The sequence below is a fragment of the Strix uralensis genome, chromosome 28 (assembly GCF_047716275.1).
Source record: "Strix uralensis isolate ZFMK-TIS-50842 chromosome 28, bStrUra1, whole genome shotgun sequence".
Classification (NCBI taxonomy): Eukaryota; Metazoa; Chordata; class Aves; order Strigiformes; family Strigidae; genus Strix; species Strix uralensis.
This window is the reverse complement of record NC_133999.1, coordinates 1,234,492-1,258,029: the sequence shown is the minus strand read 5'-3', so window position 1 is coordinate 1,258,029 and position 23,538 is coordinate 1,234,492. Positions and strand designations below refer to the sequence as shown.

General features: G+C 66.2%; 1 protein-coding gene across 2 annotated transcripts; it reads left to right on the top strand.

Moving 5' to 3' along the window:
- The first annotated feature begins 1,774 nt into the window (after nt 1-1,774).
- Nucleotides 1,775-23,301, top strand: ADGRA2 (adhesion G protein-coupled receptor A2). 2 transcript variants are annotated; one of them, XM_074852230.1, is made up of 19 exons: nt 1,775-2,086; nt 9,693-9,764; nt 13,277-13,348; nt 13,434-13,505; nt 13,778-13,849; nt 13,953-14,116; nt 14,193-14,406; nt 14,764-14,928; nt 15,452-15,653; nt 15,746-15,895; nt 16,029-16,190; nt 16,775-16,984; nt 17,066-17,267; nt 17,508-17,716; nt 17,838-17,965; nt 19,219-19,342; nt 19,484-19,629; nt 19,825-19,914; nt 20,167-23,301. In XM_074852230.1, exons 1-19 carry the CDS (start codon nt 1,839-1,841, stop codon nt 21,380-21,382), a joined length of 3,918 nt encoding a protein of 1,305 aa, XP_074708331.1. In that variant the 5' UTR covers nt 1,775-1,838; the 3' UTR covers nt 21,383-23,301. The 2 variants fall into 2 exon arrangements, with proteins under 2 accessions (XP_074708331.1, XP_074708330.1); XM_074852229.1 differs by having other exon boundaries at nt 16,775-16,990.
- The last annotated feature ends 237 nt before the right edge of the window (nt 23,302-23,538 follow it).

The following is a 23,538-nucleotide window of genomic DNA, read 5'->3' as shown; positions in this document are numbered from 1 at the left end:
CGCGGTGGCTGCGGGCGCTGGAGCTCTGGGAGACAAGAATTTCTTTATTTAGGGCTTGATCCGGTGGAAGGAGGTGGCTGAGCCCTGTGCACTGCGGCGTTCGGGGTCGCGTCCCTGGTTGGGGCTGGGCTTGGCGGGCTCCAGATCGCCAGGCGAGCGGCCTCTGCTCCGTGTTGGGGCGCCCGGGGAGAGCCGTGGGCTCCGGCCTGCAGGCTCGTCTGCTCCAGGAGGAGGAGGGAAAACCACTCGTGCTTTCTGCAGCGTTTGAAGTGGGAGGCACAGCTCGCTGTTTGGGTTTTGGGGAGGGGTTTCATACTGTGCAGATGCTCGCAGGATCTCTGAGCGGATACTGGACACGAGCGGTTTCCTGTTGCTCTTCCAGGATCTGGGACCAGCATCCTGCAGCGCTGAGCACTGGAGAGTCGCTTCTGCAGTGGAAATTTCACTCAGTGGAAAAAAAAAAAAAAAAAAAAAGAAAGGAGGAGATGTGGGTACACTGTTGATTGTCAGTTTTTTACTGACAGGATGATGCCAGTCTCCGGGGCTCTGGGGTCCTGTGGCTGACCCCAGGGGCTGGGGGTCTGCGGGGGGTGCCGCTGGCCACGGAGGAGCCCCTGGGGCCACAGTCCCTGTCCCTGCTGGGGGCCGCGAGCGCCCGGGCAGGGAGGAGCTGGAGAAGCGGCTGACGAGCTGCCAACGCTGCCGAACAACAGCGCGTCGTGTGGAAACAGCTTGGGAGTGTGCGCCGAGGAGTATCCCCTCCTTCCGACGCCCACTGCCGCAGCAAGGCGTATTTATTTGGAGAAAGGAGTAAATTTCTTTTCCCCTCCAGGAACTATTGGTCCTAGAGAGAAACCACATTCCCAGAGTCACCTCTTGTCGTCCTTCCATGACCCTCTTCCTCCGCGCCCTGGCACGGGGGCCCAGGGACTTCTTTGCTGCTTTTGATCCCTTTTGATTTGAAGCTGCAGTGACTCGGAGGAGCTGAGCCCCAGGGGTGGGGGGGGAGAGGGCTGGGGGCAGCGCAGGAGGCAGAGGGGACGTGGGAGGGGGGAGCGGGAAGAAAAATATTGAACTTGGTGTGAAAACCAGTGAAGCAAACGGGGAAGGCGAGAAGGGAAGAGTGTTAATGGCGGAGCAGAGGCCGGGAGGGGTCGGAGCAGCTCTGTGAGCTTGGGGAGGGGGTTCCTCCGTGGCACGGGGTGCCGGAACAGGGGACCTGCGTGTCCCCACCCTGGACCCAGCGCCTGGGGCCCGTCGCAGCCAGGGCGCTACAGCGAGGCGTCGCGCCGGGGCCCGTACGGACCACGCAGGGCTCCGGCCCTCACCGCTGCTGCCCGGGGCTCCGCTCGGGACCCGGCGGGGCTGGAGGATGCTCTGGTCCATGGGGCTGGAGCTCCTGGCGCTGTGGGACCCCACGGGGGTCCAGCCCCAGCCCACGGGGGTCCCGCTCTCTCCCACACAGCTCCAGGACCCCACCGAGCTCCATCTCCAGCCCACGGGGTCCGGCTCTTTCCCACGGAGCTCCAGCCCCTGTCCATGGGCGACTCCATCTCCCTCCCACGCAGCTCCAGGACCCCACGGAGCTCCAGCCCCGGCCCACGGGGGAATCCCATCTCTCTCCCACCCGTTTTGGGGGGGGAGGCGAGCCGGTGCCCCCGGCGGGGCCGGGGCCGGGGCGGGCCGGGGCGGGGCGGGGGAGGCGCCAGGGCCGGCGGAGCGCGGCGAGCGGGGGAGGCGGCGCCGCCGGAGCCGCCCCGGGGAGCGGGGCGGCGGCGGGCGCGGAGCCGGAGCCGGAGCCGGAGCCCGGAGGAGCCCGTCGCCCCGGGGCCGGGGCCATGCGGCGGGCGGCGGCGCCGGTGCCGCTGCTGGTGTTACTGGTGTTACTGGTGCCGCTGGTGCCGGCGCGGAGCGGCGGGGGGGCGGCGCGGAGCTGCCCCGCGCAGAGTCTGGGCTGCAAGTGCTCGGCCGAACGGCCCAAGGCGCCCGGCGGCCCCGCCGCGCCCCGCCGGAGGGTGGTCTGCAGCGGCGGGGGGCTCCCGGCCCCCCCCGAGCCGCGCCTGCTGCCCGACGGCACCGCCACGCTGTGAGTACCGCGCCCCGGCATCGCCCCCCCGGCCCCGGCATCGCCCCCGGCCCCGGGCATCACCCCCTGACATCGCTCCCCCGGTCCCGGGCATCGCCCCCGCGCCCCGGCATCGCCCCCCCGGCCCCCGACACCGCTCCCGGGTCCCGGGCGTCCCCCCCGGCCCTGGGCATCCCCCCCCCGGCATCACCCCCCGGCCCTGGGCATCCCCCCTCCCAGCCCCCAGCATCTGCTGCGCCTTGAGAGGGACGGGAGCCCACGCGTGGGGGGCGGCCCCGGGGAAGTGGGGGGGGGGCCTGGAGCAGCGCACAGCGGGGAGACCCCCGCATCCCGCCCCCGCCGGTGGAGCCACCCGGGGCCGCGTTCCCACGGGCGGGCAGGTGCTGGCAGGGACAAGGGGGACGGGGGACAAAGTCCCGCGGTGTGGGGGAGCGCGGCGCGGACCGTTACTTTCCTCGCTTATTTTTCTCCCTGGATAAGCGGCTCCACACCCACAAAAGCGTTGCTGGGCTCTGCGTGACCCTCAAACTCGCAGCGAAGCGGGGGGGTGTTGGAATAACGGGCAGGGCCCCGCTCTGCCCGCGGGTCGCAGTGTGGACGTGAGCTGGAAATCCAGGAAACGGGCTCCCGCTTCCCTCCGCAGCCTTCGCTGTCTGAGCGCGGGGGGAGGAGGGTTTTGTTTGAGAGTGGCTGTTCTCGCTGGAAATATTGGCTGGAAAGAGCTCAGGAGCAGTAAGTGGGGTTTGGGTTTGTGCAAAGGGTCTACAGCTGCCTCTTGCTTCCTAAAAGTCTCCTCGGGCCCTCGGTGCTGGGGGGGGTCGGGGTTTCGGCCGGCGCTGGCAGCCGTTGTGCCCGCTCGCTGCAGCAGCGGATTGCAGGGTTTATTTATAACTCCAGAAGAAACGTTTGAATTAAAATCTGGTTCTGGAGGGCAGGGCCGGCAGCGCCGTTGCTGGAGGGAACGTCTCCCGGAGCGTCGTCCCACGAGGGTGGCCGTGCCTGCCTGCCCCCGCCAGCGTGCCCGCGGCCTCGCCGCTCCCCTTCTGCTCCTCGGGGGGTTCTGTGGGTCGCTGTGGAGGATTGGGGCTGGGCGGGGGGCTGCGGCGCTCCTGGTCCCATCCGCTCTCGCGTGCTTGAACCCGCTTGGTCGCGTTGCCGCTCACGCGCCGGAGTCGCTGCTATTTCCGAGCATCTCTTGGTTCCCCACGTGCCGCGCCGCTCGCTGCGAAGGGGCTTCGTTTTGGGGTGGCAGCGGCTGCAAACAGGGTGGCTGCGTGGGACACCCAACCGGCGGCACCGTCCCGCACGTGGAGCGCGGCCATGGAACACGCCTGCGCCGCGCGGCTGCCACGAGCAGGGTCGGAAGTGCGACGGTCGTAATAAAAGCGTAAATCACCCCGGAGCGACAGCACCGATGTGTGTCCCGGGCTGCCCTGGCGGGGGGACGCTGGGAGGCTGCAGGGCAGGTGAGGCTCGGGCGGGCTTTGCTCTTCGTTTCTCTCCTCCTACAGCCCTTTCTTATACGTCAGCCCCTCGGTGATACCCGCAGGGATGTTTGAGTCCTTTGTCAGTTTGTGTTAGGGAAAAGGATCCGGTTAGCTGCCTGCCCTGGCGCTTTCTGCAGCGTGAGCGAGTGTAACCGCAATGTTGAGCCCGAGTGGAGCCCCACTGCAGCCCCGCGCCGGCAGTGCGGCCAAGGCGGGCCGTGCCCAGCGGGACAGGGGGGTTTGGAGCCCCCGTGCCGGGGCCGGCTCCCTCGGAGGGGCCGGGATGGCCGTGCCGAAGCATTAGGGCATTACACGATCCCACTAAAACGCGACATGAAACCTACAGGCGTAGGCAGAAACCTACAAATATGCGGTGACCCTGGGCTCTGCTCTCGCGCAGTAAACATGATTTATTCTAAACCCTTTCCAGATGGAACAATCAAAACCAGAGGCTCCAGCTTCGGGAGCGTCTCCTCGAGCTGCTGGGGTGCGAGCAGGGAGCGGAGGCGGCAGCGGGGCCTGGGCACATGGCAAGGGCTGCACGTGCCTCGGGGGACACCCCGCTGGGGACAGGCAAATTTTGAGCCCCACGGGTGAGCCGGCTCGGGGCAGGGCTCCTGCCTGTGTCCCCAGGGATGCTCCGGTCCCACTTGTGTCCCCAGGGATGCTCCAGTCCCGCCTGCGCCCCAGGGATGCTCCGCGTCGGCGCTGCCCCAGTTGCAGGCAACGCGTGGTGTGTTTTGTGCAGGAGAACACTCAAAAGCGGAGCCCGGTTCCAGCCGTCGTCCGGCCTGGCCATTAGTGCTAACGAGCTGCGCGCGGGACGAGGGCTCCCGGCGCGGGAGCGCTGCTGTCCCAGCCGCCCGGGTGATGGCTGGGGGTGTGCGGGCACTCGGCACATCCCTCACCCTGGCTCTCATCTGGCTTTTTCCCACACTCTCGATTTACTTCTTTATTTATCTTTAATTATTAGGCCTGCACTGAGGAATCCAAGGCTGCCTCCGTGGCAGCTGCTGCTTATTTACCCCCCGCGCCTGCGAAACGCTCGCTGGCATTGCAGCCTGCGGATGGGCAGAGCAGGGGACGAGGGCTGACGGGTGCCCACGGTGGGTGCTGGGCTCGGCCGTGGTGTCCCGGGGAACGTGGCGGTTCCTCATGGGGAACCATCCGCTGAGCGGAGCTGCGGTTCCTCTCCTCTCCCCTCGGCCCCTCGCGGGATCACTGCTCCGCAGCCCAGGCAGTGCCCGCAGATGTGGAGCTGCAGAAATTAACTCCATGTGGGGAGGCCGCGGTGGCGGGGAGCAGACCCGGCGTGGCCGGGGGTGCTGGGGACCGGTGGCCTTGATCCGGGGTTCCAGTGCCGGAGCCCCTCAAGCTGCAGGATGGCGGCGGGACAGAGACTTGTGGCACTTGGGTTCTTGCCTAAATACCCCCGGCTGTCCCGGCCGTGTCCCGCCAGCCTTCGGTCCTACCTGAGGAACTCGTGCCAGGACCGGTGCAGGCAGAAGCGCTGCCTTCACCGCGGAGCAGGCGCAGGGAGCTGGTGTGGCGTCCGGCGAGCGGGATGATGCTCCCGGGGCTGCGATATCCCCGTGCACCCCCAGCAGGCGTTAGAAGGCTCTCTGACAGCCACCCTCTTTTATACCTGGAGGTTAGTTCTTGCCCCCATCGCAGGGAGGAAGGAGGGATGCCAGCCCTAACAGATTGGCTTGTCCCCCCTTTTTGACTCGTAGCCCTGCAGACCGATGCGGCCTGGGGCACAGGGCATCCCCCAGCCCCTCTGTCATGGTCCGGCCTCCCAGGACTGCGGTCTCCCTGTGGTTCAGGGCTGGGGGATTTGGCACCTCTCGGGGCGTCCCTCCGGCATGGCTGCGAGGTGCCGGGGCTCTGCAGACGCGTATTAACAAGGCTTTAATTCCCTCCCCCTCCAGCTGACCCCCGTGCTAATCGCCTAATGGAAAAAGCACTGTATCCCTAACGAGACCCAGATAGCCGCGCCGGCCGCAGCCGGCCCCGCTGTCACACAGGCAGGAGCCCAAACCTCTTCCAGATGTGGAATCCCAGCACAGGCCTCATTTATGTGCACAGCTTGATTGCACTGAAATTACAGATTGTCTGCAGGGAATAGAGGGCTTTGACTTATGACCAATTTCCAGTTCTACTTGAACTCCCCTCTCCGAGGCCGGTTTATCCTGGGCCCTGCAGATGGTTTCTTTCTCAAACCTTTTTTCAGCTTTTTATTTGTTATTTATTGGGCTGCAGGTCCAGCAGGTTTGGTGTTTCCAGGGGCTGTGGGTCGCGTCGGAGCATCCCAGCCCTGATGCCCCGCGTCGGCTCGGGAGGTTTCACCTCCTCTCCAGGGCTTATTTTTCCTGTGCTAACAAAAGCCGAGGGTTGGAACAATAATTTTCACCATCCAAAATAGCCCGGTGTGACGTGAAACTGGAGGCAACGCCCCAGGCACATTGCGGGGAGGGGAAGAGCCCCCGAGCGCCCAAACAAAGCGGGGAGGGGGCAGCTCCCACCAGGTCTGGGGGGTCTCCGGCCCCACTGGGCTGGGAGCTGCGGGGTCCCCCCTGGGCCGCTGCTGGAGCCCTTCCCAGTGCCGGAGCCCTCGGCACCTCTTGCCAGCCCCGGGGCCCCTTTTTTCTCTTCTAAAATCCCTCTGCAAACCAGCGAGCTCTGCTCGGGGCGCAGCCTGCGCCGTATCTGCTGCGAGCATATGCTTTGAATTAAGGCACTTGGAGAGCAAAGCGTAGCCGGCCTCCCCGCCCCCACTGCGGCCCCCCCTTATTAAGCTCCGTGCCGCTGCCTGCGCCTTTCCCCTGCCTGCGCCTTTCCCCTGCCTGCCCGGGCTGGGGAGCCACCGTCTCCCCGCGTCCTTTTTTGGTTGGGTCCAGAGGAAGTTTATTGTTTCAGCAGCCCAGTTTCTGGAGCCGTTATTTATCCAAGTGGATTCCAGCGTGCTTGAAAAAACAATCTTGTTTTTTTCGCTTTTGGCTCTTCTTTTTGAGATTGGAAAAAAAAAAAAAAAAAGGAGAAGAAGAAGAAGGGATCTCTCTATCTCCCCGCCTGCAGCCTCGAGGGCTCCAAGCCCTGAGAGCCTCGGCGCGGGCAGGTCGGAGCAAGGATGCCGAACCCCTTCCAAGGCTGAACCCCCCAGGATGGGAGGATGCTCCCCGGGGGTTCCTTCCCGCCGCCCCCATCCCCATCACGCATCCCCCCCATCGTTTCCGTTTGACTCGACGCTCCAGTCCTTAATCCCCGCATTGTCCAGAGAGACTTTTCCAGCCATCGCTCAATTAGCCGATTATTGTGGCAGCGGCGGGGCTGTCCCGGCAGCTGCCCGCCCCCCCACGCCCCGCGATGCCGGAGGGTCTCGGGGTGGGATGAAGGCGCCGATTCGGATGGGGGGACGCTGGAGCGGCGCGAGGACGTCGAGAGCTGGGGGCATGCGTGGAGTCCCCGGGCCTTTTCCCAGGCGCGTGGCTGCTGGGCTGGGTTTTGGGGTACCACCTCTCGGCCAGTGCTGCCGAGGAGCCCCGGGCTGGGCTGCGTGCCGAGGGCTGGGTTCCTGGGGCGCGGTCCCGCTGCCCCGGGGCAGCTTGGGGGCTGCTCACCCGTGGCCCCCGTGTGCTGGGTCAGGGTGACCTCACGGGCACACTTATTCCATCGTATTTTGGGGTTTCTCAGCTCATCTCCTGTGAGGGGACAGTGCCAGGACCCGCACTCGGCTCTGCCGCCTGCGGACGCGCGGGAACGGAAAGTCCTGTGGAGCCTGATGAGAACTTCCTGGAAAAAAAGAAAAAAACAGAAAACATTTTGGAACGGAATATCCATAAAACTAGAGAAAACAAAATAAAACCGCGTCTGAGGATGTGAGTTGTAACAGGGGAACGCGACCCAGCTGGCTTCTACAGGATGGGGAAAAGAAGAGCCAGGATCGATAAAAGTTTTGTCAGGAAGAAAACTTTCAGTCAAATCGCTGCTGTCAGTGCAATTTTTGTGTGCCAAACCCTCATTTTGGTCAAGCAACTCTTCCTTAAGGAAGGGCAGACCAGGTGGCGAGCAGCGGGGCGCTGCATGGACGGGCAGTGCCCGCGGCTCAGGGGTCCCCGACAGCCCATCCTGGGGAGCCAGTGGTGCTGGGGGTGGCTTCACCCTTGGCCCAAGTGCCCCGCGGGGAGGATGTCCCGTGGGTGCAGATCCCAGGGGAGGCCGATCCCGCCGGAGTGGTGCCTTTTAAGGCAGGGAGATCTGTTTTGATGGTGGAGGCGCGGGCGGTCCCAGGGGTCCATGAACAAAGCAAGCGTCGCTGGGGCTGAGGCTGAGCCCTGGGGGCTGCATTCCCAGTTGGGCTCAGCTCTGGGAGGCTCTGGTGTGGCTGGGTCTGGCTTGCTCCGGGTGCCCGGCTCCTCCCTGCCCAAAGGCTCCACATATCCTTGGCTGGGGACCCCCCTGCACCCCCAGGGCACGGGAGCAAACACAGGAGGTGTGAGACCAGAGTCTGGTTTCTGCGTTCGCAGCTCATGCAGCCCCCAGGGCTGTTCCAGGGGGGGTCCCTCACGCATCCCAGCTCGGCCCCCCCCAGCCGGGGGTTTCTGCTTGCCCTCGCTTTAGCAGGGAGCGCCCCAGGTCCCCCCCTGTGCACGCAGCCTGCAGAGGCTTTGCTGGGTTGTGAAATCCGCTGCCGATGGAATGAAAACCTTCTGGAGCTGTTGGGGCCTTGAGCAACAGCCCCCACCGTCGACATGACGGGGAGTCGAGGCGCCCCGTGGGGCTGGGAGCATCCCTGCTGCCCCCCGCTCCGGGCAGGACCCCGGGGCTGCGCGTGGTGCTCGCTGCGGGTGAGCCAGGCCCCGCCAAAGCAGGGTCCCCGCAGGGAGGAAAGGGCCAGACGTGGCCCCGGCCGCGGCAGCTCCGGCCGCCACGTGTGGAAGCAATTTGCAGGCTGGCGAGGCCGCCGCCGCTTCCGCTCCCCACCGCCGGCCGGGTCGCAGGGCCCCGCGGACGCGGCCGGGCCCGGTGGCGGCTCCTCATTAGCACAGGATGCAGCACAAAGTGGGGGGCTGCCCCCCAACCCTTCCCTCCACATCGCTCCGGGGGTTTGGCAGCCCCCCGAGCCAGGTCCCGGTCCCGTCCGCTCCTCGGGCAGCCCCGGTGTGGGACCCCGGCCAGGGAGAGCCGAACGCGGTTGGCGGCGGCGGCCGCAGGGTGGGTGTTTGGGGGAGCCGGGACTCTGCCGCACACAGCCGCCATTCAGCTGGGCCGCAGAGCCCCCCCGTGTGTAAACAGCCCCAGCGCCGGCCCTCAATGAGCCTTTTTTTCCCCTGGCCGGGGCTCCAGGGTGCCCTCCCGGCCCCAGCTGGCGGCTGCCCCCGCTCTGCTTTTGGGTGACGTTTGTCGGCGGGAGCGTTGCCGGTGCCCCCGCGGCCACCCCGGAGCTCCAGGGAAGTACCTCTGGTCCCTGAGAGCCAGCTCCCGTCCCCAGGCCAGGGTCTGGCTCTGCTAATTGCCACTGAGGAGCTTTAATGAGCTCCCGGCTGAGTTGTCGGGTGCTTGTGCCCTCCCCCCTCTCCTGTCACCCCGCAAGGGCCCCCGTGGCAGAGCTGTTTATTTTGGAATAAAATCTCAGTGCTCCAAGGCTCCCGCGACAACCACACTGCCGTGACCAGAGGGGGTCAGGTCGGTGGGGGGCAAGAGCTGGGGGTGCCATGGGGTCCCCTCCTGGCTGCAGGTCCCTGAGGTGCCCTCTCGGGGCAGGCGCTGGGGTGGGGACCTCGTTGCCTGCACGTGCAGCTCCTTGCACCCAGGCCCAGCAGCGATGCCCCAGGAGCCAGCACGGCCCTGACACCTCCAGCCCGGTGCTGCCATGCACATGGGCCACAGCGCGGCATCCCGGCACGGCCGTTGCGTCCCATGTCTCCACCCGACCGTGCAAACCTGTCCTTGGGACTTCACCATTGCCGCCACCATCCCGGCGGCACAACCGCGGCTGCCGCTTCTCGCAGTGGGGTCTGGCCATCCCCGCTCCCTCCCCAGCCTCGCGGGTCACCGGGGCACGGCTGGGGCTCCCCGGCAGGTCGAGTAACGGGGCTGCCCCTCTGCTCTTCCCACAGGCTGCTGAGTAACAACAAGATCACGGTGCTGGAGAACGGCTCCTTCTTCGGGCTGCGGGCGCTGGAGAAGCTGTGAGTGCCCGGCGGGCGGCTGGGGGGTCGGGGCGGGCAGCAGCAGGCAGTGGGGTGCAGGCAGGGCTTCTGCGGGGCAGGTGCCGGCAGCACCCCACAGGTCCTGCTCCCGACGTCGCTCCCGGGTGCTGCGGCGGGGCCGGCACCAGGGCGCAGGGTTTGCCACTGGCACCCACGGGCATCCCAGGGATCCCGGGAGCTGCGCCGGGGCGGGAGGCACCGGGGGGGGCCGCGCTCCGTGGGGGCTGGTATGAAAAGCAACATTGTCCCCCCGAACAAAGTCAACTTTCTTATCTCTCCATGAAAGGCATCTCTATGGAGGGAGCTGTAATAAGGGGAGATTTATGGCCCCCAGATGGGTTTGATCCGTAGGTATGCAGGAGTGGGGACCGGCGCACTGAGGGCGTTTTGTTCCCCGCCGCGGCCCCGCGAGGGTCTCGCACATTCCTGCGCCAAGCGGGGCCGGGTGGGCTCCCGCCGCCGGCCGCTCACCCGGTGTGACGGTGGCCTCGGCCCTGGGCATTCCCCACGGCACTGGGGCCCGGGCTGGGCGGTGGGGGTCCCCTGCCCTCGGGCGGTGGGTCCCTGCCCCGGCATTTTCTCTCAGGGCATCGCTCTGGGTGCAGACGGGCGGCGGCCAGGGGCAGCGGGGAGGTGAGGGCAGCGGAGAGTGCAGGCAGGGCCAGGCAGCACGCCCAGGGCTTGGGCACCCACCGCTTCAGCCACGCTTGGCCAGCGGCAGGTCTGGGGAGGGTCACAGCCCCACGACAGCAGCCGGGGGGCTCAGGGGGTCTTCCCATGGGCAGCGGGACCCACACTGCCTGCCTTTCGTTAGCCTGAACAAGGAAGCGTTTATTAACGTGGATCTGTCCGAGTTACAGGCCGTGCACCTGCCCCGACCCGCAGCAGAGCCTGGTGGTGCCCACTGGGGGCTGTACTGGTGGGCACGGGGCTGTACTGGTGGGCATGGGGCTGTACTGGTGGGCACGGGGCTGTACTGATGGGCATGGGGCTGCACCGCGGGCATGGCTTCAGGTGTGGGGTCACCTCCTCCACCTCCCCCTGCTCCTGGCACCGAGCACTCATTAACGGGAGGGATTAACGTGCGCGCGGGCAGGGAGCAGCCGGGGCCACCGCGGGCGCTGCGCTTGCCGGGAAGGGCCGTGACAGAGCCGGGGGGGCCAACACCCTGCGGGGACTGCGGCTCTGCAGCCCCCGGGGTGTCCGGGGACCCCCTAAAAGTCTCCGTGCTCTGGGAGAGCAGCCGCCCGCGTCACCTCCCGCTCACCTCTGCAGCGCCAAGGCCCCACGCGGGTCGGAGCGGGAGCGCCGGCGGGTTTTGGGGGGGGCCGCGGGCAGTGCGCCCCCGTTCTGGGCCGGCATCGCGCCGCGCCGCGCCTGATTGCTCTCGACAGGAGCCGTAATTGTTTTCATCGGGTCGGTTCGGGGCCGCGGCGCAGACGTGCCCCGTGAAGGGACAGCGCTGGCGCGGCGGGGATGCGGCGGGGGCTCCGGGGACCCCTCGCTTCTCGTCCTGGGGCTCCCGCCCACCCTGGGTGCCCACCGTGGGGGCTTTGGGGTCCCAGCGTGACGGGGGGAACCCCCGTTCCCAGGGTCCCAGCGGTGTGCAGGGTCCCCCCACGGACCACCGCCCCTCTCCGGCCTTGCAGCTTGGCATCTCCGGTGATTTGTAGCGGCGTAATGAGATTAATGAGTCTGAGCGGGGCCGGTATGCGGCCGGGGGGGCCGCGCTCATTAGCGCAGCCCCGCTTGGGAACGTCCTGCCCTGCGCCGGGGCCAGCGCTTCCCCCCGGGGGGGGGCTGCGGGCAGCGAGGGGGCTCGGGGTGTGTCGAGGCCCGGGCGGTGGCCGTGCAGGGTCCCCGTGGTGGCAGGGGGGTCCCCGCGCACACGTGGCACCACGTCGCCGACGGCTCTCGTGCCTGCGGCGCGTCACCCCGCCGGGGCAGGGGGAGGAGGGGGCTCAGGACCGGCGGAAACGCGAAGGCAAACAGCCGCAGTGCGGGGAGAGGAGCCTTATCGGAAATCAGCAGCAGCCCCGGGCCCCCGGCCAGCGGGGAGGATGTGCCTGAGCGAGGAAGGCTCCCCGCCGGGCCCTGCGCCGGGCTGGCCGCGAGCCCCCGGGGCCCCACGCAGCGCCTGGGGGGGTCCCACCCGGGGCCGATGGTCCCCTGCAGCCCCCAACCCCTGGACCGGAGCCCGGGGTGCTGAGTTCTGGCAGTGGACGTGTTTTGGACGCTGCGTCCCCGACCGCTGCGGGCCCTGCTGGTGGTGGGTGCTGGGAGGGGGGTCCGGGGGTCCCTGGGGACCTGCGGCTGGTCCCCGGCGGGGAGCGGGACTGGCACGGGTGGTGCCCCTTGGTGCGTATGGGCGGGTGTTTGCAGGACGGGTGTTTGTTTGCGGGACGGGTGTTTGTTTGCGGGACGGGTGTTTGCGGGACGGGTGTTTTTGGGGCGGGTGTTGGTGCAGCGGGTGTTGGCGGTGCAGGTGAGCGGAGCTGTTCCTTCAGCACCAGCACTCACCTGGCCCCTCTGCCTGCACCCCTGCCTGTACTCCTGCCCGCACTCCTGCCCGCACACCCGGCTGTCGGAGCTGGCAGGCGTGGGCAGAGCTGTCGTGTCGGCCGAGCGGGGCGGGGGTGATGCCGGCCGGGGAGGCCTCACAGCCACCATTTCCCGTCTGTGGGTTTGCACCCCAGGGCCGTGCACCCCCACGCCCCGCCCGGCCCGTTTGGGGTTCCCTGGGGACCCCAGCGGGGTGACTTTTCCTCTGGAGACAAAACACCTCTGCGTGTTCATGGCAGCGGCCCCTCGTGTCTCGCTGGTGGGATCCCCGTGCCCGCCTGCACCCCCGGCTCTGCCCCAAGGCTTTGCCCCGCTGCCCCCTCCCAGGAGCCGGCTCATGGCCCTGGCCTGTCCCCAGGGCCCTGCACGGAGCAGCGGGTGACCCCGGCACCCTGGTGACCACTATAAATAACCGCGGCGCTGCCATATGGATCCCATTTCCTCTCCCGGCCAGCACCGGTGCTCGGCAGGAGCCACCTCGGGGGTCCCCGGGGCTGTGGACGGAGCAGCCGATGCCACCAGCCGACACCCCGCGCCGGCGCACGCCCGGCGACCCTCCGATTAGATACGTGCCTCCAGTCGGGCTAATCACCCAAACGAGCTTCCTGAGGGCCGCAAAGCCCTTTCGGCGCTGGCGATTGCGGCGTGCTCTTACCCCACCCGCGGGAGATAACGCGCTGGGACGGGGCATCCCCCCCCCCGACAGCGGTGGGGAGCCTCTCGCCTCCCCTGCGCCCTTTGGAGAGCTAACAAGAGGGAAATGGGACGGAAAGCTGCTAATGAGGCTCTTGCAGGGGGTTCTGCAGCGCTTGGGGCCGCTGAGGAACCTGTGCCTGGGAGATGAGGGCTGGCAGGGGATCGGGGTGCGCTCGTGCCCCCTCCCCACTGTGTCGATGGGGCTCCTGAGGTCTGTGTCTGTCTCCCCGCAGGGACCTGAAGAACAACCTGATCAGCACGGTCCAGCCGGGCGCTTTCCTCGGCCTCCCCGAGCTGAAGCGTCTGTAAGTGCCAGCACAGCCCCCCCAGGAGCCCCCCGGGGCCAGCGGGGCCCCCCCAGCCCTGACGGCCCCTCCACTTGCCTCGCAGGGACCTCTCCAACAACCGCATCGGCTGCCTGAGCGCCAGCGTCTTCCAGGGGCTCCCCAACCTCCTCAGGCTGTAAGCATCACCCTGGGGACCCCCCGGCCAGCCCTGGCTCCTGGCTCCTGAGCGGGAGAAGCCCCCGGGGGGGGCTGTCCCATGCCCTGGGGCACTGCTGGCAGTTTTGCAGCCCCCGGGGCTGTCCCTGTGCTGTGGCCCAAGGCTGGTCCCTACCCTTTGCCTGCGGCCGGCGCGGGGGCTCGTGCCCTGTGCCCACTCTCACCACAGGGTGCGCGGGGCCTGGGAGGTCTCCGGTCCCCTCCACGTCACCCTTCCCTCCTGTCCCGCAGGAACATGTCTGGCAACATTTTCTCCAGCCTCCCACCCGGCGTCTTTGACGAGCTCCCCTCCCTGAAAGTCGTGTGAGTTTGTGCCCCAGGATTTTGGCACCCGGGGGGGGGCCCTGCCAGAGGGTCCCGGAGCTGGCAGCGTGCCCCGGGTGCCCCGTGACGCTGTCCCTTGCAGGGACTTTGCCACCGAGTACCTGACATGCGACTGCAACCTGCGCTGGGTGCTGCCCTGGGCCCGCAACCGCTCGGCGCAGATCTCGGAGCGGACGGCGTGTGTCTACCCCCGGCACCTCCAGGCCTTCCCCCTGCGCAGCGCGCGGGACGGGCAGCTCCGCTGCGGTGAGCCGGGGCCGGGGCGGGGGCGGCGGCGGCGGGCGGGGGCGCGGGCTCACCCCGCCGGCTGTGTCCCCCGCAGCGGGCGCCCCGGAGCTGCACACCCACCACCTCATCCCGTCGCTGCGCCAGGTGGTTTTCCAGGGCGACCGGCTGCCCTTCCAGTGCACCGCCACTTACCTGGACAACAGCACCCAGATCCGGTGGTTCCACAACCGCGAGCCCGTGGAGGAGGACGAGCGGACGGGCGTCATCGTGGAGGAGAGCCTCATCCATGACTGCACCTTCATCACCAGGTCAGGGAGGGGGGACGGGGATGGGAACGGTGGTGGAGGTGGAGATGGAGGTAGGGATGGGGATGGGGATAAGATGGGGACAGGGATGGAGATGGGGACAGTGACAGAGGTGGGGATGGGGGCAGTGATGGAGGTGGGATGGGGACAGGAGTGGAGATGAGATGGGGACGGGGATGGGGACGGACACTTGTGGCCGCAGGGCCTGCTGTTTTGTGGGTACCAAGTGCCGTGGGTGGGATGCCAAGTGCCTCCTATGCTTCGTGGTGTGTCCCCCCACATCCCCAAGCTCAGGGGACTGCCGCCATGCGTTCGCCATGGGGCAGACCCGCCGTGCCAGCCCGTCCCCTCTGCCCGCAGCGAGCTCATCCTCTCCAACATCCACGTCTCCGCCAACGGCGAGTGGGAATGCGCCGTCTCCACCTCCCAGGGCAACGTGAGCAAGAAGGTGGAGATCGTGGTGCTGGAGACCTCCGCATCCTACTGCCCTGCCGAGCGCGTCACCAACAACCGCGGGGACTTCAGGTGGGCACTGGCGGCGGGGCGGGTGGGGGACGCCCGTGCGCGTGCCACGTACGGCGCGAGCGGTGTGTGCCGGGGCGGGGGGCTCACCGCAGGTGACCGGGCGTCTGGTAGCGATTAGCGGCTGCGGGGAGCGCCAGCGCCTTTGAAGGGCTTCCCGTGCCGGCGGCGCAGCCCGGCTCCAGCGGCGGAGGTGTTGGAATTTCTCTGGCACGAGACGAAAGGCTCCGGGCGCCCGCCGTAACCCCGGTGGGGCTGTTACGGAATATAAATTACTGGGACAGTCAATGTGGCTTAAATTAGCGTTGCCCCCCGCCCGCTGCTTCCCTCAGCGCTGTGCGAGCAGGATACAGGATGGGGTGGGGGGCAGCTTTCTGGGGAGCATCACCCTCACGCACACACACCCCCAGCACCAAGGGCTTGCTGGGGGGATTTGGGGGCTGTGGCATGGCGCTGGGCGGGGGGAGCGGGCTGGGGGGGTGCCAGCGGTGGGTGCCCCGCGGTCACCCGATGTCTGTGCCCGCAGGTGGCCCCGCACCCTGGCCGGCATCACGGCCTACCAGCCCTGCCTGCAGTACCCCTTCGCCGCGGGGCCGGCCGGCAGCGGCTCAGCGGCGGAGAAGCAGGCGTGGCGGCGCTGCGACCGCGCCGGGCGCTGGGAGGAGGGCGACTACTCCCACTGCCTCTACACCAACGACATCACCCGCGTCCTCTACACCTTCGTGTTGGTGAGCCAGGGAGCGGGGGGGGGGGCTCGGCCATGCCGGGGGGCTGGCGCAGCCGGTGACCGTCACCCCACCGTGGCCGTGCCGCTCTGCAGATGCCCATCAACGCCTCCAACGCCCTGACCCTGGCTCACCAGCTCCGCGTCTACACGGCTGAGGCAGCCAACTTCTCAGACATGGTGGATGTCCTCTACGTGGCCCAGATGATAGAGAAGTTTATCGGCTACGTGGACCAGATCAAGCAGGTAACGAGCACCGCTCTGGCCCCCTGCTCCCCCCAGCCCCGCCAGGTGTATTTGGGGTGGAAAAGCATGAATTGGGGTGTTTGCTACTGGGGATGGCAGTAGCTCTTTGTGGAGCCGCTTGCTGCCCTCGCAGCTGACGGACGTGATCGTGGAGATGGCCAGCAACATCATGCTGGTGGACGACCACATCCTGTGGATGTCGCAGAAGGAGGAGAAGGCTTGCACCAGCATCGTCCGCTCCCTCGAGAAGATCGCTGCCCACACACTTGGCAGCAACTCCCAGCACATGGCGGTGGTGAGTGGGGGGCAGGGGGGGGCTGCCTGGAGATGGGAGGGGGCTGAAGGGGGAGGAGGAGGTGGCTGGGCTGCTGGTGTGGGGTCTCTGCCTGTGCTGGGGGTCTCTCTGGCCATGACGGGGGTCTCTGCTCATGCTGGGGGGTCTCTGGCCGTGCCTTGGGTGTCTCTTCCTGTGCTGGGGGTCTCTGGCCATGCTGGGGGTCTCTGGGGCCATGCCGGGGGGGTCACTGCCCGTGCTGGGGGGTCCCTGGCTACACTGGGAGTTCTATGGTCGTGCCAGGAGGTCTCTGGCCATGCTGGAAGTCTCTGCTCCTGCTGGGGGGGGTCACTGCACCTGCTGGGAGGTCTGTGGCCATGCTGAGGGGGTCTTTGGCCATGCTGGGGCAGGGGGTCTCCAACCATACTGGGGGTCTCTGGCCATGCCAAGGGAGTCTTTGGCCATGCTGGGGGGGGTCTCTGACCATGCTGGGGGTCTCTGCCTGTACTGGGGGGTCTCTGGCCATGCCAAGGGTTACAGCCCATGCTGGGGGGTCTCTGGCTGTGCCAGGGCTGATGGCCGCCCCGCGGCGCTGTGCCTGGCAGAACTCACGCAACATCGCCTTCGAGGCGTACGTGGTGAAGCCCGAGAGCTACGTGGGGCTGAGCTGCGTGGCTTTCCAGCGGCGGGAAGGGGGTCCGGCTGGGCGTCCCCCCCCGGCCGAGCGGGGGGCCGAGCCTCTGCCCGACCAGCAGCTGAGGCTGCGCTGCACCACGGGACGCCCCAACATCTCCCTGACCAGCTTCCACATCAAGGTACGGGTAAGCCAGGGGAGTGGAGGGGACGGGGGGGGGGGGGCGGTGACCCCCTGCTCACCAGTGACCGTGCGCCCGCAGAACAGCATCGCCCTGGCCTCCATCCAGCTGCCACCCAGCCTCTTCACCAGCCCTGCCCCGGCCACGCCGCTGGCCGACTGCAAACTCCAGCTCCTGGTCTTCCGCAATGGCAAGCTCTTCTGCAGCACGGGCAACTCCTCCCGCCTGGCCGACGACGGCAAGCGCCGCAGCGTGGCCACCCCAGTCATCTACGCCGGGACCTGTAAGGGCTGCTGTTGGCAGGGGGCTTGGGGGGGCCTACGTGGGGCTTTTCTTGGGGGATGGAGCTCCATGGGGCTCCTTGGGGTGTGCCCGGGGGCTCCTGCCATCCCTGGAGTCCTCATGGGGAGGTGGCAATGTGCCTGTGGGGTGCAGTGGGGGGTCCCCCATGGCCAGCCCCCTTTGGGGGTGCAGGCTGAGGGGTGTCACTTGTCCTCCTGACCAGGTTTCTCTGTTGTTCCAGACGGCTGCGGGGTGGGAAACTTGTCGGAGCCGGTCGCTGTGTCGCTGCGGCACCCCGGGGAGGGTGCGGACCCCGTGGCCGCGTACTGGAACTTCGAGGTGCTGGGGGGCATGGGGGGATGGAGCGCCGAGGGCTGCCAGCTGGCCGCCCGCGAGCCCAACGTCACCTCCCTGCACTGCCGGCACCTCAGCAACGTGGCTGTGCTCATGGTAGGTGGGGGGCGAGCAATGGGGCTGGGAGCCTTGCCCAGGGAGGGCGCGGAGCCTGGGGGCTGCCGAGGGGCGGTGGGGTGGGACGGGTGGCTCTGACGGGCTGTGCCGCGCCACGCAGGAGCTGAGCGGTTTCCCCAGCGAGGCGCGAGGCGCAGCGGAGGTGCTGCACCCGGCCATGTACACCTGCACGGCCGTGCTGCTGCTCTGCCTCTTCACCACCATCATCACCTACATCGTCAACCACGGGTGAGTGAGCGTCTCGGCGCCGGCCTGGGTTGTGGCAGCGGCCGAAGGGGCCCGGGGAACCGTCTGCGGGGATGACCAGCCAGGGGATGGACCTTCAGGGGATGATGGGCTTCAGGGGGTGATTCTTCAGGAGATGGGCTTTCAGGGGGTGGGCTTTCAGGAGATGGCCCTCCAGGAATGTGTTGCCCCACAAGTGGCATGGCCACAGGAGCCCGTCTCGGGGTGATGGCTGGGTGTGTCCTGCCGTTATGGCAGTGGGGACCTTGGGCTGGTCGGCTGAGTCTTGTCCCACAGAGGGGGAGGCGAGTGGAACTTTGAGGGTGGGTGTGAAGACCCCCCGAGACCTTGTTGGGTCAGAAGGGGTGAACAGTTGGGGCTCTGGCCCCAGGCAGCGCAGCCCCAGGCGCAGCAGGAGCCCCTCACTGCCCCACTCCCCCCCATCAGGATGCAGAGGGGCTCAGGGCAACAGTCACTGCATGAGCCAGCGTGAGAGCACCCAGCAGGCCACTGACCTACCACAAGCTGCCTCCTGTATAGCAAAAAGAACAAAACTAATTATATCTAACAGTTAACAAGTACTTAACGAGATGCACGTAAGGCCAAACCATTCCTCTTAACTATAAGTGAAACACTAACAAAGCCAAGCAACATTATTAGCCCACGTCTATTTTCTACTTCTCAGAAATAACCCAATAATAAGTATTATATCGAACACTTAACAAGCACTTAAGGAGTTGCACATAAGGCCAAACCATTCCCCTTACTGTAAGTGAAACAAACACTAACAAAATGTCCAGCAACACTCTCAGTCCATCTCTAACTACCACCCAGTTGGAAGAACCCAGCAATAATTTTTATATCTAACACCGAACAAGCAATGATTTAGATAAATGTAAGGCCAAGCCTGTGGCTCTGACACCACCAGCGCTGCCGGCCCACAGCCAGCGATGGAAACGTGGTGCTGCCCAGCCAACCCCGACCAGCCCAGAGCCGGGGTCCCTTCCCTCCAGCCCGGCTCCTGCCGCCCCCTTCTCCGCGTCCCCGGGTGGGTCCCTGCTGGCCGCCCCGTGATGGGACACGCTGCCAGCAGCTACGCGAAGTCCTTGCCCACGCGCACGCCCGTACGTGCACGGCTGCTTTACCAGCCGCGCTCCCTCGCCTGGCCAGGGACGGGCTGGCTGTGTCGGAGCATCCCCCAGAGGCAGGATTTGTGCCGGGCAGGAGCTGACGGGTGCCCGTTGTGCCTCTTCCAGCACCATTCTCATCCCGCGGAAGGGCTGGCACATGCTGCTTAACCTCTGCTTCCACATCGCCATGACAGCCGCCGTCTTCGCGGGAGGCATCACCCTCACCGGCTACCTGATCGTCTGCCAGGCGGTGGGTACGGGGGCCGGGGGGGCTGGCCGCTGTCCAAGGCCGCTCTGCCATCCGCGAGGATCCACCCGGCGGGACGGCGACCGGCGGGGACGCAGCCGTGTCCGCGGCATCCCCCTTCCCAACCGCTGCTCTCGCCCACAGGTTGGCATCATCCTGCACTACTCCTCGCTCTCCACCCTGCTGTGGATGGCGGTCAAAGCCAGGGTGCTCTACAAGGAGCTGACCTGGAAGGCGCCGCGGCAGCCAGACGGGGATGCGTCCCAGCCAGCCCCCAGACCCATGCTACGGTACCGACACCCCCTCCCCTTGCCCTGGCCCCACGGGGGAGCGGGGACCCGCGGGTGCTTCCCCGGCCCCACGTCCAGAGGCTGGGGCAGGGCTCGCTCTGCCACACAAGGCCGTGCTGCCCGCAGCCGTGCCATGTGCTTCCGAGGGCTCGCTCCGGGTGTGTGGTGACACCGTGTCCCCCCCACCCCGTGCAGGTTCTACCTGATCGCCGGCGGGATCCCCCTCATCATCTGCGGGATCACGGCAGCCGTCAACATCCACAACTACCATGACAACAACCCCTAGTAAGTGTCCCTGCCTGACCATGCCTCCCTCCCCAAAAGGGCGGCCTCTCTCCACCGGGGCAGGGCAACTGGTAGCACCAGGAATCTGGGCAAGCCTGGGGAAAGGCCGGTGAGATTTTTTTCCCCAAGAGCAATCCATAGGGAAAACCAGCAGCCAGCATGCCTCCGCGGAGCCCGAGCAGCGCAGTACACGTGACTGCCGGCTGTGCAGGCACCCAGGTTGCTCATCAAAGCCCCTTCCTTCCCGTGCAGCTGCTGGCTGGTGTGGCGGCCCAGCCTGGGAGCTTTTTACGTCCCCGTGGCTTTCATCTTGCTCGTCACCTGGATTTACTTCCTCTGCGCCGGGCTGAGCCTCCAGTGCCGACCGTCACGCCGGAAAGACGTCCCCGAGCCGCCGGAGCCGCCACCGCCGCGGCTGGGGGGTGCTGGCGACCTCCTGACAGACTCGGGGTCCATCTCGGTCACGCTGAACTCGGGGCCGCCCTGCCCCGAGGCCGACGGTGTCCACTCGCTGCAGGTGCAGTTCTGGGCACTGGTGACCACCCACGCCTTGTACGTTGCCCTGTGGACGTTCGGCGCCATGGCCGTGTCCCAGCGCTGGTACCTGAACATCGTCTTCAGCTGCCTCTACGGCATCACCGCCGTGGTGCTGGGACTCTTCATCTTCATCCACCACTGCCTCCGGCGCCGGGATGTCCTCAACTCCTGGTTCTCCTGCTGCCCTTCCTACAGGAACGCGCTGCCCATGCAGGCGTACGTCCACCCCGGGCTGGTGCCGGAGGACGGCTCGCAGGTCTTCATCGGCTGCGACCCGGAGGCGGCTCACTCCGGCGCCTCCTCCTCCTCCTCGCCCAGCAGTGCCGGCTCAGCCGGGGGCCGCTGCAAGCTCACCAACCTGCAGGTAGCCCAGAGCCAGGCGGACACTCACCCGGTGGCTTGCCCGGAGCCGGACCCCGGTGACAGCAAGCCCGGCAGTGCCGGCAGACACGCCAGCAACCTCCACGGCCGCAGGAACCACCGGGGCAGAACTAAGCAGTGCCGGGATGGGAAGCACCACCGCTTGAAAATGCTGCGGGGCCCCTCCTCGGAGCATCCCTCCAGTGAGAGCGGGAGCCTCCACAACAGCCACTCCGAGAGCTACCACAGCGGCAGGAACAGCCCCATCAGCAGCGGCCGCGCGGCACCGCGGGCCCCCCACGATGGGGAGACGGTGCCCAGCCACTCGGAAGGCAGCGACGGCAGCCGGCGGGCGCCCGATTTCACCGAGGCTCGTCGGAGGAGCGCCAGCAGGGACAACCTGCGGCAAGCCGGCGCCACCGAGAAGGAGGCGAAGCGCCGGTCCTACCCGCTCAACGTGGCCAGCCACAACGGCGGCCTCAAGGGCAGCAAGTACGACATCAACCTGGCCAGCGCCGACAGCGTGGCCGGGATGAAGACTGGCCTCTGGAAGAGCGAAACCACCGTGTAAGGGTGGGGAAGGACCGGACGGCCGCAGCGCCGCCGCATTTTCCTCTGGGAGCCGCAGCCGGAGCCGCTCGGGGCGTCTGCGAGGAGGCGGCGCTGCGGGAATCGCCACGTGCACTAGCGGGGACGGGTGGCACGGCCGGGGGCTCCGGCTCAGCCCGGGCGGGGGGCGAGGCCGGGCCCACCCGTCCCCCCCACGAGGAGGCTCAAAGCTTCCCGTAGCGGCGCCGGGGTCTCGAGGTGAAAGGCAATCCTTGCTCTTCAGCAGCCTGAATTGCAACCTTACTTTAATCGCTCCTGCATGTCACTTCAGACTGATCCTAAATGCTATTTTATAATATACAGAGGAAACAAATGTCTATTTTTCAAAGCTATATTATTGAATGTATATATGTATAGACAGATCAGTAAGTGATGCGAGTGCCTCGTTACCGACCAGTGTTCTCTGGCCCTGGCCCGCCGGTGCCGTGACTGCAATAGTCCCGCCGAGAGGACCACACCAAGTGCCCTTCACGTACAGGCACCGCAGCGCCAACGCCTGTGCGACCCCCAGGCTGCTTCGGAGCGAGTCAGAGAGCAGCTTCTCCGTCTGAAAAGTTTTTACATGCAAAAGTTTTTATCCGCGTGCATTAAGACGCCGGCGTTTAGCCCTGTGGGTTACGCGGCTGCCAAAGAAAAAGCCATATTGCAAAGCAAGCACAAGGTGAGAGGAGCCTCAGCGCCGAGGCGAGGCGCTTGTCTGCACTGCTGCAGTGCCAGACGCTAAAATCGCGGCCAGAAAAGGCTCCCAAGCCCTCGGAGGCACAAGCTACACCACGGGGTGGCTGGCGGAGCCGTGCCGCTGCCGCAGCTGAGACCGACCCTCTCCACCAAAGCACCAAAGAGCCAAAGCCGCGGGCAGAGACCCGGCACAGGGCCTCGTCCTTAACCAGGGCCGCGCGCTCAGAAAATACTTGGGTTTGCTCGTGGGAAGGCAGAGAAACGCCCCCGGCTACCGGCCTCGTGCTTGTGTAAGACGAGAGGAAAGCGCCGGGGAGCTGGGGCCATCCCTGAGAAAACGGGAGAATGATGCCAATTCATTAGGGACCTTCCTCGGGCAGTTCCCATGATGCATCCAAAGGGCTGGAACTTGGATAAGCACTTATTTTTTCCCCATTTAAAAACAAGTCCCCCCTTTTTTTTCTAGCATCTAAGCCCCACTGCAGGCAGCAGCAGGCTCTGGGAGGTCTCCTAGGCCGTGAGGAGGTTGGTTACCCCACAGCCGGGGGCTGTATTTCACCCCACACCCGGCGGTGAGCCCGCCTGACGCCGACCCCAGCCCTAAGAGTGATGCAGAGCCTGGTGCCTCCTCTGCCCTTCAGCCTCCCCCCCCGCCCCAGTTTTCTCCTGCGTGCAAATGAGTTTAATTAGTTAGCTACCTCCCGAGGGGCCACGAGGGCCAGGCAGGGGCCGGCGGGGACGGGGAGCCACAAGGCCGTGGAGGAAAAAGCACTTCGTGGTGGATTTCTCTCTCCTCCTGCAACCCCACCCCACCCTGCTGCTCCCCGCCTGCCTCCCCCTCTCTGCCCAACCACCGGCTCCAACCACCTTTCGCTGCACCCGGTATTTAATACAATTTAAATCCTTATCGCCGACACCGCAGCCTACACGGTCGTGCTGATGCTGAGTTGTTATATATGCTTGCTGCACTGTGACAGTATTATAGAAAAAGCTTTGTATTATTAATTACACTTTTTTTTTGTCTGTTTACATTACAAGCAAATGACATATCAACAGAGAGCTTCTTGCAATATACGTGGGGGAGGGAGGGGAAAGTATGCCAAAGAAATGTCTTTAAAGGGGTCTTTTTGCATTTTTATATAAATAGAATGTTTCTAGCAGATATGTTTTGTTTAATATATTAAAGATTTGCCAATCTGCCAAGATCTACTGGTATTTCTTGCAGACTTTGTGCTCAAATACAACAGGTGGCCAGGCAGGGAGCGGGCAGTGTTTATGGAGCAGCAGCACTGCGCGCACGCACAGCCCGACGCCGCGCTGGCACCACAGATTTCCAGCACTTTCACCTCCCTTATTTAACCAAGGACAGGGTCGTTCTGTCCCAGCCACTTCAGGTGCCTCCTTGACCCTCACAAACCCATTTTGCCAAAGGAGGCGAAG

What these genes read in the sequence shown, in the direction of transcription:
- ADGRA2 (XM_074852229.1), top strand. Translation starts at nt 1,839, where the DNA reads ATGCGGCGGGCGGCGGCGCCGGTGCCGCTGCTGGTGTTACTGGTGTTA. An exon ending in ACGTGGACCAGATCAAGCAG is followed by an intron (nt 15,896 to 16,028) that starts GTAACGAGCACC and finishes CTGCCCTCGCAG; the next exon opens with CTGACGGACGTGATCGTGGA. An exon ending in ACCTGATCGTCTGCCAGGCG is followed by an intron (nt 19,343 to 19,483) that starts GTGGGTACGGGG and finishes TCTCGCCCACAG; the next exon opens with GTTGGCATCATCCTGCACTA.